The 18,943-nt window shown below is 39.9% G+C and overlaps 2 protein-coding genes across 2 annotated transcripts in view; both read left to right on the top strand.

Annotated features, from left to right (window-relative positions):
• Window positions 1–510: 510 nt before the first annotated feature.
• LOC113669444 (uncharacterized) lies at window positions 511–12,791 on the top strand. The gene is made up of 9 exons (XM_089206997.1): window positions 511–647; window positions 1,029–1,110; window positions 2,878–4,422; window positions 4,816–5,046; window positions 5,686–7,427; window positions 7,666–7,839; window positions 8,694–10,176; window positions 10,436–10,750; window positions 11,183–12,791. Exons 2-9 carry the CDS (start codon window positions 1,086–1,088, stop codon window positions 11,455–11,457), a joined length of 5,790 nt encoding a protein of 1,929 aa, XP_089063123.1. The 5' UTR covers window positions 511–647; window positions 1,029–1,085; the 3' UTR covers window positions 11,458–12,791.
• A 1,902-nt stretch (window positions 12,792–14,693) lies between these two features.
• LOC149051217 (uncharacterized) overlaps window positions 14,694–18,943 on the top strand; it is an 18,818-nt gene continuing 14,568 nt past the window's right edge. Inside the window, exons 1-2 of the mRNA XM_089206962.1 lie at window positions 14,694–14,845; window positions 15,163–15,244. Of these exons, the coding sequence (XP_089063088.1) occupies window positions 15,220–15,244 (25 nt within the window). The 5' untranslated portion in view covers window positions 14,694–14,845; window positions 15,163–15,219. The remainder of the gene's footprint in view (window positions 14,846–15,162; window positions 15,245–18,943) is intronic.

Below are 18,943 nucleotides of genomic sequence, written 5' to 3'. Positions count from 1 at the left end.
TGTAGCCAAAACAAAAGATCTTAGCAGTCCACTTTAAAATTCAGTGTCTCTGACATCAATAATAGTCCCGGAAATTAAGTTCAAGCTTATACTTTCAAATATAAGAAGCCTCGAATAAACAGGATCATTTCCTTTTTTTCTACATCGTATAAGAAAACGACCACGTCAACTTACAATTATGTTGGGTAACAATCTTGGTTCGACCGGCGAAACGTTGAAATATTGTTTTCCTGCGCGAGCTTTCCGCAACATCTTCGACTAAAACCTGTTCATGCAACAAAAATGTCGTCATCCCGGCTATAATGATATATAAACGTTTAATCGTTTGTCTTGCGAGACAGTGCCTCTTTTAGTGTTTATAAGAAAAGCTAACTTTAATTATGGTGTTTTGTCATTTTCCGTGTCTTTAAAATCATTGCTGAAAATAACTCGATTCACACGTAACACCCGGAAAGGGAAGTCCCAATTTGGTTTGCTCCCAGTCTCTTTTTCCCCTCACGGTTTTCCAAGAAAGCCGGAAGTACGATTCCTAGCATGTTACTTCATGTAAAGTGAAAGTGCACTGCATACGAAGTAGTTATTTTATGACGGTGTTTCTGTCGGGAAAGGAAGAGGAGTCCTCGCTTGAAAAACTGTAAAGATTGACGGTGAGTTTTCTGGATTCCTTGTGGATTATCCTGGTGTAATCCGTGATCGAACGCATCGATAATTTCTCAGAATTCTTAGGGATTTATCAACTAACACAAGTTCTCGCGAGCGGAACAATTTTCTGGCTTTGTACTAGAAAATACAAGCAACTAATTCCCCATAAGTACCCTCAGAAGTGATCAAAGACTTCTAGTGTTAACAACTTGATAAAGAGACAAAATCTTTTACAGCTTTAGATATGAAGCTGCCTTCTGTGATTCATAGCAAACTTAAGATATTTGCGTTTGAAACTGCAATATACTTTTACTTTCTACTGTTTTCATTTTCACTGTAGTCTTTGAGTAAGCAGTGACAAAGACCTTTTTTTTTTTCCATTTCAGTATTCGCTAATTCTACAAGTTATCAAAGACAAGTTTCAAGCTCGTGCCTCATCAACAATGGATGACGAATATTCATATTACGGTAAGGTTTGCTATGAATGTAAATAGAAACCAAACATATAATATTCTTGTGTAGTTATAAGATGGTTTGCTCTCATAATTGTTCGACAGTAAATTTTTACCTCTAGTTTTAGGTATAAGATTACTGATAAATGGATTTAGAACGTAATCTAGTAGAATCTTGCGTTAAAGCGACCGATCGAGACATTTTCAGCTCCCATACTGTAGATATCGTAAGTGTTTATTATTAACGCACCACTGCATTTGGGCTCGTGTTCATGACTTCGCAAATTTCTCGAGTTTTTATCCTAAGTTTAGTTCAAGAAATAACGTGAAAGGTGCAATTGTTGCTTATTGCCTAAATTCCCGCGATTTGAGAAATTTGCTAAAAATTAAGCGCAGTAATCTCGAAGGGTCAAAGCATCCTGAAGCAATTGTTTGTACTAGTACATTTCTGATGCAAGCACACTTTCGGGAAACAGGGCATCAAAAAAACTTCACAATTAAGGAATTACGTCTCTTGAGATGATAGAATCCTCAAAGTTACAGGTTGATAAATCATAAATCTTTAGGTCAGCGTCGAAAAACTTTTTTTTCCCTTGCTCATCGGAGGGACATTCCCCATGTTATTTGCTCGATTTAAACCGGAAGTCCTGTCACACGAGAATATCTAATTTCACTCACTATCAATTCAGCATTTTCAGACAGTCTGTTACACAAAGGAATCGAATCAATACCAGGACATAAATATTACTGTCTGAGCTTGCTTCAATAAGCTGGAAGCAGCAAAAATTCTTGCCCGCAACAGAGAAATGTAAAATAATCGGGAAAAATAATACCAGACAAATGCACCGTATGATTTTAAAAAAATCTCGCTAAATAAAATGAAGCAGACACTTCGGGATGCTGTTATTTTTTATTCAGGCATATTAAGATATCTTCAGTCTTTTAATCTCGGAATGAAATGTCCACGAGTGGTTGTGTTCTACTTTAATCTAGGATCAGATAAATTATGCTAAAATATTTGAGCATTATACTTTTGATCGTCACCCTTGAAAACAAAATGGCATTAAGGTAATTTGTTTCCATTATGCTCAGTTCAATAATTCGTAATAATTGTTAGCTTGTTAAGAGCCCCTCAGCCTCCCTTCCATTCCTATCACCAACAGGTAAAACTTACTGAGAGTAAAAGGCTTAGTTCAGATCACGACAATTTACTGGATAAAATTCCTAAAGTTTAACAAGAAAAGCAGGATCACTGTTCACTCTATGGCGACAGAATTAATTTCTTGTTAAACTGTAAAATCAAGGGAATTGTTAATTAGTTTAAATCATTATACAGCCATTATGTTTGATGCTTCAACTGTAGCATTATGCCCCAAATTACACCGGCATAATTTATCACACACTACTTCTGTCGTTGGTTTCCTCCTTACAAAAAGGAGTTTCGTCTCTCTAACTCCAAGACTGTAACGTTGAATTTTGTAGTGTAATGAAACGTTTTATTATATGTTCAGAGGCATTCAGACCCTCACTGTAGGGAGATCGTGTGCGGTTTTGGTGGAAAAAGCTACAAGGACATTTGAAACGCAGGCTGGTAGGAAGAAATTTCCAGTGGGGGAGAGAGAGGAGAGAATCCTGTATCATCACCTTCACTGACTTTTGAGGCGCTCGTAAATCAGCTGTATTTCTTTTTTTTTTTTTTGGTAGTTGACTTTGAGAGGTATAACATGTATTACAGGGCCACCATTGATAAAAACTAACTGGTCCCTCACTTTTTCATTCACAGACGACGACGACGATTATGAAGAAGAAGAAGAAGGGAATGAAGATCTTGGTTCTTTTAATGTCAGTGACTTTGTTGACAAAGAAGATGGCGGAGTCAGTGAAACAGTTGAAGAGAATATTGATAAGGAGTTGGGTTTTTCATTTGCTGTCAACAAGAACGAGAAAGAAGAGCAGGAAGAGGAAGAAGAGGACCCGGAGGAATTTGAACGAAAATCAAAACAACTGCAAGAGATATTCAGTTGTTTGCCACCAGTTCTTATCAAGAGAATTCTCCGTCGAGATGACGTGAAAGGAAATATCGAAAAAGCCAGTGAGAAGCTTCAAGAGTTTCAAGATATGGAGAATCCTGCGGACCTTTTTAAAAATCCAGCTGAAGGAAAACCATTGATTACGAAACCTGAAGGAAAATTTGAAAATCCTCAGACACACGGTCCTATTAAGCAAGCTTGGATGGCAGAGGACAAATCTTCCGGAGGCCCTGAGCAGGAAAGTAATAGAGGGAAGAAAAAGAGAAGAAAACCTAGAAAAAAAAATCAGACGCAAGGGCAACAGGGCGATGCAGAACGACAAGATGAAAGAAGAAATAGTTGTGATAGCGATAAGTCTGATCAAAATGAGGGGAGCCAAGCTTGTCGAGGCAACAACCCAAGACAAAGAGGCACGACAAGAGGAGGACCACAGAGGGGACCCAGAGGTGGGTTTTTCCAGGGTCCAAACAACACCCAAGTGTCTAGAGATGATCAATTTTATGCCCCTCAAGGACAGTGGTCTGGTCATCAAAACGCCTTTCCGCCGCAGAGAGGACGTGGAAACCAACGAGGACAAAGAGGTGGTTTTCGTCCGAACCCAATCGCAGGACATCGAGATAATTCGCTTTATGGATCTCAGGAATGGCGCTTTGGTGATGGAGGCAATTTTCAACCTGAAATGGGACGTGGAAGTCAAGGCAGTCGAGGGCGTCAACCAAAACCAAAACCGAAGCCAAAGGATAGGGGACGAGGTGGGAGACGGGGTGGCAATTTCCAGGAGCAACATCAAATCCCAAGAGATTTTGAGGAGGGTGATCAGTTCTCAGATGCTAAAGACTACTCTCAATTCATGCAAAGACAACCAAACCAACGAAATGCAAGAGGAAGAGATCCTCAAGGAAATCAGGTGCATCCAGTATCCTTGAGGGAGCTTGTCAGTGGTAAAACCCCGTCCCCCAGTTCTTTCGATGATTCGGATGCAGGGAAGGTTAGAAAAGATGAACCCAGCAAACACAGACAAGGAGACCGCGGTAGGCCACGGAACCGCGGTGGTAACAGAGATGGTATTCAAACTGGAATAAGACGAACACAGAGCAAGTCCAGTGTGGCGGAAGAGGGGCTTACTGATCAGTCTCAATTTGAAAGAAATAAAATACTCATTCGAGGGCTGAGTGGGAAAACTTCTCGGGACGGACTGGTGAACTTTATCGAGGCAAAGAGCGGTGGGGAAGAGGTTAAGGACGTACAGATGCTGAAGAATGGAAAAGCCCTAGTCACCATGGCTGATGATATTAAAGGTAGGTAGCCTTCAATTGAATTTGGAGGGTAAGCAGGAATTTATTTGATCTGCTCGCGAGTTATTAGGGATGAAAGTTCGCGTCGGCTCAGTTTTATCCTCTCAGTTTCAAGCAATGAACTTACCTTCAAATTATATGAGATTTACTTTTCATTGACTAATAATGTTGTATGCTTGATTAGTAGCTGAGGAATTAAGATGCCTCATTTCAGGTTTCCCACTATTTTTAGACATTTTCTTTTCCAAACAATCAAGTAATCCAGATCAAGTCAATCAATTTACTTGTAATTCAATGCGTGTTGTTCCTTTCGGGAAGACTCCCAAAATGGAGTCTAACCCCAACCCTAACCCAACACAAACAATTGTTAAAAATGTGATCTTTTGTTTTTTTTAGATTTCAGGAAAATAAAGACTAAATGCGAGGAGAGAGGTCTGGATAGTGCAAAGGTTTCTATCGAACAAGTCCCGGTTTGCAAAAGCATCCTTGTCACTGGCTTTTTAGACATTACCCATGATTTTATTGAACTGTACTTTGAGAGTCCTCGAAATGGTGGGGGTCCTGTGGAGAAGGTTGACTATGTCCCCAAAAGTGGTCGAGCTGTGGTTGTCTTTCAAGATGCAAAAGGTCTGTAACTCATTGGTTTCTAAAATTTAGTTATTGTCTAATTCCTACAGGCAAGAATAATCGACATCTGATCGTCATACATATGTAGCAAATGTTATATAATAAGCTTAGTTATGCACGCACTCTGATTGGTTCTCACTTATGATCTACTGGAGGACAGACGTATCGATGATGTCATCATTAAAACTTTTTTCCCGTATATTTTAATTCTTTATTATATAAAACAAATAGATTGCAAGTTGCCGTGCGTCTGTTCAGTAATAGATCACAGAGTACGTCAAAATGTGGTAAGAACGTGAGTGAAACACTCGGCTACGCCTCGTGTGCCACTTTTTTGTTCTTACCACATTTTGACGTCATCTGTGATCTATAACTGAACAGACGCACGGCAACTTGGAATCTATTTGTTAATTGGTTGTCACGTTTTAAAACTTTAGCTGTACATTAGACTTGGAGAAGGACAAATTAATGAATGATCGACTAATTGATTGATAGATTGATTGATTGATCTTCTCTGCCCCAACACCCCATCGTCCTTAATCTGCGTGTCTCTCTTAAATTAAAATGTCATGAATTGTTGTGAAATGACAAATAACATTTTCGTGAAAATTCCTGACACTTACTTGCTTTAATCAACAGATATGGAAAGGGTTTTAACCAGACATGAAGAAAAACCTCACGAGTTTCACAAAACCCAGCTTTCAGTTAAAGCTTACCGAGAGTTTCTAGAAGACGAAGACGTTGATGGAGCAGAGGATTCTGGTGACTTAGGAGCACCTACAACCGAGGCCAATGAATCTCGAGTGAGCCCGACACCCGATGCTAAAGAACAACAGCTGCACATAGCTGTAGATCCCGATGTTATGGAATACGTCACATCCACAGGATTCCAAGCTGAACTGAACAATTCGCTGGCTGGAAAGAAGAGCGAAATCACCTGGAAACCCAACAACAAAATGGCTGTTATAGTGTACCATGGGGAAGATGACAGTGATTCCTGGCAATCTGAATGCATTGACCAAGTACAAAATTACCTCGGCAAGTTTGCAAAGTGCGATGTGCAGGTCAACAAAGATTTCTGGGAAGCCGTGGTAGCAAAAGTTCCCAGCATACGCACCTGCTTGGGAGTTAATCCCCCGCTGGTCAAGACTATTCCTGATTCAAATATTGCTAGGATCGTTTCATTAGGAACAGACATGAAAATTAGCGAAGAAAAGGTGAGGTCGGAGTTAGAAGAAATCTACCGCGAGGAGACTAGAAAAACTTACCTGAGGAAGAAAATTCCAAATGTTGCCGAGGAGCGCTTAATTTTGCTGAAGAAGATAAAATTTGCCGAGAACCTCCAAGAAAAGAACAAGGAGCTGGAGATCAAGTTTGATACTGATGGTGAAGAAATATATTTCGAAGGTCCCCAGCCACAGTTTATTGAGGCAACCATGAAGTTCTACAAACATATGTCTGATATGGTTGAGAAGAAACTAACTTTATCCGACAGCATCCTGGAGATTTTAAACTCAGATGAGGGGCTTCAGACTGTCAAATGTGAGTTGGAAAGAAACAACGTGGAAGCAGTGTTCGTTATTGAGAAAGACGCCACCATAGTGGGATCATCAGCAGCGCATGCAGACAACGCAGCGAGGCTCGTGAACAAGTTGATGGTGGAAGAGAAAGTTCAAGTGGACGAGAAAAGCAAGCATTTGTTGAAGTCATCTGAATGGCTGAAGTTGTGTGACGAGATGGACCAAGCGGCTGTCCGTGTCCGGAGGGACAACTGGAACGATACATACGTCGCTGGGTTCCGTGATAACGTGACCGAAGTGATAAAGAAGTTAAATACCTTTCTTGAAAACAATTGCATGAGGGAGGAAAGTTTCGTGTGCCTGTCTGATATTATGCGAAGGTATTTTCTCGAGCTACGTCAAGAAGATCTACGCACTATAGAAAATCAACTAAAAGATTTTGTAGTGAGTATTAAAAAGGGAAAAGACGATGATGATTTTATCATTTCTGGAAACAGAGAAGGTTTGAAACGTGTAAGAAAGAAGCTCGACGCTCTGATAGATTCCACTGAGTTGAAAACCTTTGAAGTGAAACAGCCAGGCCTTCGAAAATACTTTGACAGTGGAAAAGGAGATCGACTGGTAAAATCGGTGGAAAAAGATCAAGACTGTGCCATAAAAGTTCAGAAGAATTTAAGTCGAGGAGGAAGGGACGAGGAGTTGCGCGTCGAATCTGTATCCGACGCCTCTACTTCTTCAGGCGATAGTGAAGCTGATGTGGAAGATGACCACGCTACCACTGCTGGAACTGACTCATCTACCCTGGTAATAGCCCAAAGGCACAGAGTGTCGTGGAAACCTGGAAACATAGGAGCAGAGAAGGTAGGATTGACACTGATTTCTTCACACCAGGAGAATATCACACCAAAATACCTTAGAGGATCATGTTGGCATAATTGTGCATTTTAGTTCTTTACTTAGCTCTCATATGCTGGTAGAGTGTGGTTACATTATTTAACGTCTCTCTTACTGAGAGTGCCAAGTCTGATAACGACAACAGCCCACCTTATTGAAGAAGTTAATGAATCATTAACACTATTCTTTTGGCTGTGTATTTCAGGCTGACGTACTTGTCAGTTCTCAAGGAGTATGCGATCAAGCAATCATTAATGCTGGTGGTCCTCAGGCCGCAACCCCCAACGTTGGTGACATCACTGTCTCACGTGGTTTTTCCTCGGTCAGTCACGTGATTCACACTAACTGTTGTAAGTGGAAAAACGGTGGAGGGGAGCCGGTAAGGAACAGTGAATTGTACGTAGATAATTAAGTATTAGTTCACTTTTGAAGGAAAGGACCTCTCTAAAATACATCGAAGAGTACTTGTTGTTTAGATTTGATGAAAGCCTACACTATATCGGATGCCCAACTGGCGAATCCTGTCCATTCTCTTGTAGCACAGAGCAACTGAAGACTGTTCAGGCTCGATTTGATGTTACCGTCAAATCGATCGAATATGCAACGACGGGATTATTGCAAAAAATTAACTTTCAATTTTTAATATCATTCGAAAATCCTAATCAGAAATTTTGTGGAATTAGTGAGAGCAAAGATCTTACTAGAGAAAAACAAATTGAGCTGTGAAATTTCCACCACTAAAAAAAGAATTAATTAGGCCCGATTCCAAAGGTAATTTCCATGAGGTTATAATCTCAACATCCGCCATCCTGATCCAAAAAGGAAATACCACTTGTGTGAACATCCTACATGGCGCCCCGTTAATATCCACTAGAAAATGCTAATAAAATTCAAGGCTCAGATAACTTTGATTCCCGGAAAACAGATTCCAAGAAGACTAAAAATAGCTTGAAAGGGATTTAGTTTTTTAACCTTTTCACTTTAAGGAGTGACCAGTCAGTTTTTTCTCCTCCCATTATCAATGCATTATCTACCAGAAAGGTGACGGGAAGAAGAAAATATATCAATAAGGGGATATTGCATGACTGAACGTCAATTTTTGAGTGTCAAACTCAAACAAAATGTACAGAACACAGAGTGGAGAATTGCTATTCAGATCACATAGAATTGAAAAAATTTATTAGATCCCCTCTTTCCACCAACATTCACCAACTTCTATTTCATCTTTTGTAGACGCTAAGGGCCATCGTTCAAAAGTGTCTGCAAAAAGGCGAAACGCTTGGAGCGAACTCCATCGCATTTCCTGTCATTGGGACTGGAAACCTACAATTCCCACGCGATACAGCCTCGAGAATCATGTTGGGGGAAACAGTCGATTTCTGCCGAGCCAACCCTGGCTCAAATTTACGGGACATCCGATTTGTCGTGTTTAACCAAGATCAAGCATTAACTGCTGCCTTTAAACAAGAGATGGACAAACTGCAACCCAAGCATATTGGCCTCTCTGCCATCAAAAAATACGGGTACTCGTTTTCTCCACAAGTAGGTGTGGCTCAGCGCATGACCTCAACTAGCCCTTTCAGTGTCGAGGTGATAAACGGTGATTTGACTCAAGAGAACAACACTGACGCTATCATGAATATCAACAGCACGGACATGAACATGGATAACGCCGGAGACCTAAGCAAAGCCATTGCAAGACAGAGTGGTCCACTAGTACAACAAGAATGCAACCAATTGGGAAAGCAGCCTGCTGGAACGGCGAAAATGACCAGGGGAGGTAATCTACAAGTATCTCACATTATTCACATAATTCCAGGCTCCTCAGATAAGCAGCATCTCCAGCAATGTTTGGAGAAGGGTCTTCGTCTCGCGGACGCCAATAACTTTCAAGCGATCTCAATTCCGTGTGTTGGCACAGGAGGATACGGCTTAACCGGAGCGGACTCAGCCCAACTGACGTTCAAAGCTCTAAACGCTTTCAGTGCCAGCTGTAAAAACATTAAAAAAGTAAGAGTGGTTGTGTTCCAGGCCTCTATGATGCAGGACTTTTTACAAGAGCAGAAGAAACAACTGGTGCAAGGTATTGAAGAAGACAGTGACTCAGAGGATGCAGTAGCCAGGCAAACCCGAAGACGCGGACGTAGGCAGACACCAGGCCAAAGTGATGAACATTCTGTGAGAATTTCTGTGATCGGCAAAGACAAGGTGAGCGTGGGAAAAGCCGTGGAGTCCTTGAAGAAAGGTTTCTCTGACGCTTGTACAATGGAAAAAGTCGAAAGTGAAATCGTCAGTCAGCTTTCCGATAAGCAGAAAGATATCCTGAGAAAAAAAGCTAAAGATCGTGACGTCCAACTTAACGTTGAGGATGACGTGGATCGCATTGTCGTTCGTGGTGGACCAACCGAAGTGTCTGGAATAGTTGGAGAGATCTGGAAAGAGATCAGCGAGAGGAGGAAGAAGAAGCAGGAGGAAGAACAAGCGAAGTTGGTTTTAAAGAACGTAGAGTGGAGCTATGAAATACAAGGCACAAAAATGGTGTTTGCTCCGAAAGCAAATGCAAAGATTGAGCTGGCCCACAGCAAAGACGAGCACACAGTGCAAGTTTCTTTACGCGGAGACATGTTTGTCATCGACTTGAAGAGAAACTCTGGAAGTGGACAAACGTCTGGTGAACAAATAACACTGACAAGAAAGGTGAAGGGTGCTGATGAAGGTTAGTTGCTAGACATCTCTTTTGACGAGGATGTTTCGATAAGCTTAAAGAAAGGACTAAGAGCTATTTCAAGTCCTAAAGAACGTTTCAGGAAGTGAACGACATAGGGGTTATTATTTGCCCTAAGAGGTCTCTCCTAAGGTTCCCTGTTGATATGTTTGTATTTTCATCTTGGTGAAGAATATCCTTGGATGTTTAAATTTATCCTAAACGAACGGGTTTCCACTTTAACATTCTACTCTCTTGGTCTTTTCCGTAGGAATTGCTCTACCAAAGCACTGGGCACCAATGCCTCGACCTGACATGACTGTACACACGGTACAACTGCTCCCAGGTTCCTCTGAGTACCAAGATGTCGTAAATAAGTTTCAAGTGACCGCTAGGGGGGTGAACATTACCAAGATAGAGCGAGTGCAAAATCCTCATCTGTACCAGTCCTACATGGTGAAAAAACGGAAAATGGACAAAGATATCGGAGGAAACAGCGAGCGACAGCTGTTTCATGGGACCAACTCGAACAACATCATCAGTATCAACACGCAGGGATTCAACAGAAGTTACGCTGGAGTCAATGGTAAGAGTCCTTGTTATATGACATTAGGAGTATGTTAAACTTGGTATGCATGATTAGACTTGTTCAGAGGATAATGGGTTGAATCTTTGGCTCTATACCTTTCATTTTCAATTCCCATTTTCTAAGCTAAGCTTTCTCAAAGTTATTTATTAAACATGTTATTTCTGCCAAAGAAAAATGCTTTCGTCTTGGCGCGTGTCACGCGTGGAACAAAGAGAAAAGTTCTGAGTACCCATGGGGTATCGAACCTCAAACATTCAGGTCTCGTGGGCCAATGCTCTTCCACTGAGGAAAACTCTGTGATGAGAGAGGCCACTACTAGGTTCAAGACTGTTATTTGTCAAAACCATTCAATGTTTTTAAGTAAAGCTTTGCTCCAGAAATCTTCCGATTTATTTTCTTATTGACGCGAATTGTTTTTCTCGTATGCAGGAGTTGCCCTTGGGCGCGGTGTGTACTTCGCGAGAGATGCCTCATACTCTCTTGGCTATGCACGTGGAGGTGGAACACGCCACATGTACCTCGCTCGTGTCTTAGTTGGACAATACTGTCAAGGAAACTCTAATATGATCGTACCTCCAGCTAAAAACCCTGCGAGGCCAGAGATTTTGTATGAATCAGTGGTCGATAACCCCGTAAACCCTGCCGCCTTTGTAGTATTTTACGATAATCAGTGCTATCCTGAATATCTCATAACCATCCAGTAGCTTATAGAAAATTAACGATTGATTGACATGTCAGTGTGCGTGAGGTTTGGAGAGCACTAAAGTCGCATAAGGGCTCATACACAAGGAAAAGGAACATGAAACACCCTTGTGCAATTGAATTTTATTTCACGAACTTATTAGCTATTCTTGTCTTTATTGCAACCAAACGTTACCTCGTTACAAATTTTCAGTCTCTTGGACGACATAAATTGTTTAGTGTTGAGTTTTTTTTTAAGAGAACCTGAATAAGTAGAGAGTATTTAGTTTGCAGCTGAGAGCGTCGGGGAAATATTTTGTAGCAGCTGTTACCGATGTGTGAATTGATCATGAAAAGAAAAGTGTAAAATCAATTAGGAACAAAAGGGCTTGAAAAGCGGACGACTTTTAAATGCTGTTTACAAAGCAGAAAAATTCGGGCACGGACAAGCCGAGGAATGAGTACGGACCCCAAATTTTTACTGGTATAAACTATGTGTACCATGTTATTTAGGGCTGGCATGGAACCCTGTTTTTAAGGTTATGAGGCGACGTCCACATAACTTGAAGAAAAAAACTTATTATCTTGCGGTATAATAATAATTTTTGTTTGCCGATTTTCACCATGAAGAGATGTCCTTATCATCTTCTCGAAAAATGAACCATGAAATCAATAATTGACAGTTGGTAGAATGTTTAAGGAACATAAGGTAACGTGATAAATGACCTTTTGCTATCCTGGGAAGACGATTGGACTTCTAAAACAGCCGTATATGTTTCTCAGAGTTTGGGGATTTTACTATTTGGGTAAAGCAAGCAAAAATGTCCATGGGACTTCCCCGAACGTGTTGCGGCTAGAATAGAAATGACGTCTTTTTCTACTTCTAGGCCAACCTCTCATCTTCAGTCGTGGTTTTTATTTTCTTAATAAATTTTCGAATATCAGCTGCGTTAAAAAGGTTATATATTGTTTGCTCGAGAGAAATCGTGTGAAGAGGCTAGATCCAAGGCAACGCTAAGTCAGTTTTCTCGCTTGGAAAGTTTCCACAACGATATTTTCTTTTTTGTCGCCAGATTGACATATAATATTGTTTTGCATCAATTTTGTACCCAAGAAAACTGGCGAAAGTAGAGAACTTCGAAAAACGTGTTCATATTTGCTGCGTTTAATAAGAAATTAAAGCGAAGTCGCTTCGATGACTTTTTATGGTGTAAAAGATTCACTGGGAAGAAACTTAGAGAAGGATTTATTATTTAGTTGGCAACCAAAAGCTTGGTCAGAAAATGTGGTGTAGTATTACCCATGTTCGGGTTTCACGAACAGGTTTATTGACTGAAATAAAGTAGAGGAAGAAAAATTAACGTGTTGGTTTTTTTTCGTCTTCAACTAGTGGCTCAGTGGCAATATCTTAAGTTTTTCCGAACGAGCGAGGGAGAAGAAGTCCTACCAGCAGATAAGAACACTCAGGCAAGGTACCCAAGGTATCAAAATTTCTATAATCGCAGTGTAAGTCTTCCGAGTAGAGTAACCCTTGCTTTTGTAGAGAAGCCCTGCGACTATGTATGTTTCGTGACAAGCAAGCGGCATCACTTGTCACGAATATTTTTGCGCCAAAACTGAAAGGCTCATTGTCCGCAATTGACACTTTGTAATACTAGCTTGCAAAGGCAGGGAATCTTTTGATTTCCCATACACACCTCCCATCTTATTCCTTCTCGGCTTTGAGGCTGTCCCTATCTGTTTCTGCCAGCCTCAAGAGAAATCAGCTTTTCACAGATAAATACAGGCGAATAACATAAGCTCATTCATCCACCATTTTCAAAACAAAGATAAGTGTATTTGTAGTTTGATATCGTGTAATGATTTACCTCTGTAGTAATAATACTATTGTGATCGATTCCGCAATTATAAGCGAAATCTCTAGATATTTATTTACTAATCGCTCTATAAGGGGACTGTTTAGTCTTTTTCCAACTTTTGGTACCCTCCCAGCTTGTCAGCAAGCCAACCCGAACAAGAGCACGTGTAACAAAGTAAATCTTGTGTCATTTGCCGTATGGTTTTTCTGGCCATCGCGAGGGCGATGGTTCATACACGGTCAAACCCAAGACTGTGCAAAAGTTACATTTGAAATCTTGCGCGCGGAGTAAACAGCAATAGAATATTCCTCTCCAAGTTTTTCATCGTTTTTCATTATTTTAGAAATGTCTCAAAAGAGCGGCTGCGAAGAAGGCCTTTATGACGAGAAGTTGCAAGAACTAAAGTTAAAAAGAACACATTCGTTTTTTGCAAACTATTTCATACGCAAAGTTCGAGCCTCGACTCTGTGTACTTCGTTAGCTTCCAAGCATACTCGACTTTATGTGGTGTTAAATGCTATGTGCTTCTTGATCCCTTTTGTACGATGTTCCTGACTATTGTTTTTGACTTTCCGATGATCTTTTCTCAGAAGAGCCATCCAGATACCAAAAACAAGTCGCAAAACGTTCAAGAAGACAATGCAATCCACTTTGACAAAATTTACTGCTCCAAGGGGGTTTTGAAGTTCTCACATAAGTATCGATTGCCACAAGTCAGGTCCATTGAGAAGCGGCGAAAAGATTGGTTTCAACCCCTTCTCCTGTGCAAACCGGAGAGTCACCTGCAAAGAAGCCCCGTTTGGCACATGATTTTGGTCCAGATCCGCAAACAAAATAAATATACAACTCGCTGTTAAAAAAGAAAGACTTCGAAAAGGTCTCGCAGACGCCTTCACAATTCAAAAGATCGAACACAAAGATGTTGTTAAGCTCTTTAAAACACAGCTCATCAATCTCAAGAGATTCGCCGAGTTTAATGACGTGAAGTTGTTGATCACGTGTGCAGGTGTCATTCTTGTCCAGGGTGAACAGAGTAGCGTGACAGAGATAGTCAGCAAAATTTGGCGACGTATGAACGAAATATCCAAAGGTTTATTCGAAATTATATAAGAAAACGACCACGACAACTTACAATTACGCTAGGTAAGAATCTTGGTTTGACCAGCGAAACATTTCTAGATCACGCAAGCAGTTTTAGCTGCTACCGTGCCAATTTTCTTCTCGTGATGAGGGTTACCCATTTCGCTCACATTTATTTAATTTTCTTTTTACAAGAGAAGTAAACTTTAATAATGCAGTCTTTTCATTCTCCGTGTCTTAAAAAACATCGCTGAAAATAACTCGATTCACACGTAACACACGGAAAGGAAAGTCCCAATTTGGCTTGCTCCCAGTTCCCAGCCTCTTTTTTCCCTCACGGTTTCCCAGGAAAACCGGAACTACTGTCCCGTTCAAAGTAAAAGTGCAGTGCATACGAATGAGTTATTTTACGACAGTGTTTCTGTCGGGAAAGGAAGAGGAATCCTCGCTTGAAAAACTGTAAAGATTGACGGTAAGTTTCTTGGATTCCTAATGAATTATCCTGATGTAATAATTTCTCAGAATTTTCAGGGATTTATCAGCTAACACAAGTTCTCGCGAGCGGAACAATTTTCCAGCTTTGCACTAGAAAATACAAGCAAATAATTCTACTTAAGCACTCTCAGAAGTGATATACGACTGCTTGTGTTAACTCCTTGATAAAAAGATTCATAGCGAACTTCAAATATTTGCGATTGAAACTGCATCATACTCTTACTTTCTACTGTTTTCATTTGCACGGTAGTCTTTGAGTAAGCAGTTACAAAGATCATTTTTTTTCTATTTCAGCATTCGCCAATTCTACTAGTCATCACGGTCAAATTTCAAGCTCGTGCCTCATCAACAATGGATGACGAATACTCATATTATGGTAAGGATGCTTCATTGCAATGTGCAATGAATGTAAATTGAAACCAAACCGATAATATTCTTGTGTACTTATACGAGCGTTTGCACCCGTGATTGTTGGACAGTCGATTTTGTACCTCTAGTTTTAGGTAAAGATTAGTGATAAATGGATTTAGAACGTAATCTGGTAGAATCCTGCGTTAAAGCGACCGATCGAGACATTTTTAGCTCGCATATCGTAGAAGTTGAATTACGCACCACTGCCTCACGCCTAGCTTGTGATCATGACTTCGCACATTTCTCGGATTCTTGTGAATTTCTCGAAGTTTTATGATGATTTTAGTTTAAGAAATAACGTGAAAGAGAAATTGTTGCCTGTTGCCTCAATGAGCGGGATTTGTCAAATTTGCTAAAAATTAAGCGCAGCAATCTCGAAGGGTAGAAGTATCCGGAAGCAATTGTTTGCACTTGAAAACTTCTGATCCATGAATACTTTCACTAAAATTTCACAGTCAAGGAATGACGCCTCTTGAGATGATAGAGTCCTCAAAATTACTGGTTGATAAATCACAATCCGAAAAACATTTATTTCCTTTACTCATCGGAAGGACATTCCACATGTTATTTACTCGACTTAAACCGGATGTCATAACACGAGTGTAATTATATTCAACCACCATCAATTCAGCATTTTTAGACAGTCTGTTATACAAACAAATCGATATCAACACCAGGAAATAAATATTTCTGACTCAGCTTGCTTCAATCAGCTAGAAGCAGAAAAAAATTCTTTGTCGCAACGGAAAAGGTAAAATAGGCGGGAAAAAAACAATACCGTTAAATGAACCGTGTGCCTTGAATAAAAAAAAAGGTCGCTACATATATCACAGGCATATTATGCATGCAAGAGTTATTTCAGTTGGGGTGGGGGGATTGATTGAAATATTGTAAGCGATGTCTACATTTTCACAAAAGGAAAGAGTACTAACGCGGAAAGGAACCAAAATGTCCAATTAAATCACTCACGGGTATTTTGTGGTCGATTGTGTGTTGGCGAATAGCTATAACCAAAAATATACTGTATTGGTGCCACGGATACCTGTTAGAACAAATTGCAGAATGCAGGGTGCAGACCGGATACAAAATGTACGCTAGGAACAAAATGTAGACTGCAGACTGCAGAGAGGGTACAAAATGCAGACTGATAATTTAAAGTGTTTTTTTCGCCTGGTATGTGATGACATGTCATCTTACGACTTACCGAGCGTCACGCAATCGCTCTTCCGCGATCAGCTTTCACCGTTATTTGCGCTATTGTAGAATATTCCTGGTCCGTTTCTTGATCAAAATCGTTCTAAATACAATTTCAAGCCTTCATATAGTCTTCTCACATTGCACGCGAGTCGGTTGGTGCGATGCTTGTACAGATTTTACCCAACTTACTGAAAGTAGATATAGATGTAAATGAGATGTCATTTTTGAATATTTAACACGCCCAATATTCGAGAAACAATTATTTTTAGGCGGTATGAGTTTATTTTGTTGACAAAAATGCGGACCGAGATAAAAACTGTTCCTTCGACTTGATGTATTTTCAACGTCAGTAGATCACGTAATTTTAACTTACCTCCGTAAATCATTCACTCCAGTTAACAGAATCAAATAAACATGCTAACGATGGTATTTGAATTCGTCCTTGGCCAAACATAAAAAACTCCACAAGCTCACTTTCTCCAGGCAGGAAAACATTTCCATTCGTCCAGTGTTCTCAAAATTACCCTCGAAACAGCCAAACAATTTCCCTCAACAGCCAATCATGACACAAAATCCACCTTGCAACACACTTGCAACTGTTGAAACTGCTAACATCGAAAGTAACTCACCACGATGTTTACCATGAAATTTACTGCAAACAAACCACCAAAAAACTTACCCATCTTTCGTAGAAAAATGGTGGTTTAATAAAAACACCTCCTAACATTGCATATAAATCAAACACGATGTCACATGAGGCGACAAAGCTTCCTAAGAGCCACACAAAATCTTCCATAGTTAATTTTAATTAGACATTCATCCAGAGATGGCATCGAGCAAACCAATCCATAAAAATATAATCGATACACTCTACAAATCATGAATATTGTAACATAACCTACCGTTAAAGAAATGCCTAAATCAAAATGTTTGGTACAATTCATCAACGCCTCAAGCGATACTTGATTCAAAATTTTTCCCCACTTTCTCGTCGTGAAGGAACAATAACCATGATCGCGCTACAGTGCACAGGACTCCATTTTCTCTCGAACAACTATCCACCATTTTCACAGCATGAGTAACACGTTTAATATAGATAATCTGATGTCTTTCATCTGTTCAGTAGTATCGCATTTCTCCTTAAGCGCGGTAAAATACACGTTAAAAACACAGAAAAGCCATCATTTCTCATTCTGAATGATGATTCCATCTTACGAACCGCTCTCTCAGAATCCCCCATTACTTCGTTGAAATTTGAACATTTCTCAAACCAAAGAACAAAAACGACGCACTGATTGGTGCGAGATACATAACCTAATGCGGCGATCTGATCGGTGCGAGTAACATATCACTCTATACGCTAACATTGAGTTATTACCACAAAACACCTTTGTTTTTTTGTCGTCTTTTTTTTTCCTCCGCCACAAAATGGAAAAATAAGTCCGCAATGCGTGTGTGTGGCTTACGAAATTGAGCCGCTCTTTAGTGTCTGGTGTCTCATTGGGTTCTTATTAGAAGAGCTAATATCTGATTACCATTAGATAGTTTTCAATATTGATCCTGTTCATCAATAACACAAGATAACTAGCATACAAAAGTCCTGAAATGTTCATTCTGAAGATGAGAGTTATTGGCCAAACTTTGTTATGGAGGTCTCATTTTGACAACAAAGGTTGCACACGTAACCCAAGGATTTTAGAAACTGAAAAAACATCAGTATAACCTCCCATAGTGGTCTGATAAATTCAGTCATGATTGTGTTTACGTAACGAAGTGGAATTGACTTCTGAAGTTTGTAGGTTGATTGTCTTTTCCAAGGCAAGTGATGTGAAATGAACCTTAGGGAAGAATTTAATATGAATATTTTTCACATTTTGTGTATTGTTTATGTATTGCTACCAAGTATAGATACCAATGCTTATCTGAACCATTATGAAGAGAATCTAGAAGACTGATAGGCTTGAAGGAAGTCATGAAATGTTAAGGTCTGAATAATTCTGGCCATAACTTGGAAAACATAACACTAATCAAATTTCAGTTAACATTAAAGCAATAGGCTCCTATTCATATTTTAATAAAAGCGAAACCACTTTGTCACTGAGTTTCAATGGATTACTCCCCAAAGTTTGGAATCAATCGCAATAGACATTTAGCACCATGTTAATGATAAACCGCAGTTTCAGGTTAGGCGTTAGACGTTTGTGACTTTTATTGGTTTAGCTATGTAAACATGAGAGTATAATTTCATTTAAAGAGGCCGTCGAATTGAATTTCCAGACAACAGCAGTGTTTCATTTTCTAATAGCAACAAAAAAGTCCTATTTTCACTCACTGGCTAGAAATTGTTTATTCTATTCGTATTGAATGACATGTAATGCCATGGGTGGCTGGGTATTCTGCAGTTTAACCAAAATTTTATCTTAGCATGTACTTAAAAGACTGGTTAAGTAATTTTCTTACCAAGCAT

This window comes from Pocillopora damicornis, chromosome 1 (genome assembly GCF_964200805.1).
Source record: "Pocillopora damicornis chromosome 1, jaPocDami1.2, whole genome shotgun sequence".
Classification (NCBI taxonomy): Eukaryota; Metazoa; Cnidaria; class Anthozoa; order Scleractinia; family Pocilloporidae; genus Pocillopora; species Pocillopora damicornis.
Note: the sequence above shows the minus strand (reverse complement) of the source record. Positions and strands in the feature narration are given on the sequence as shown.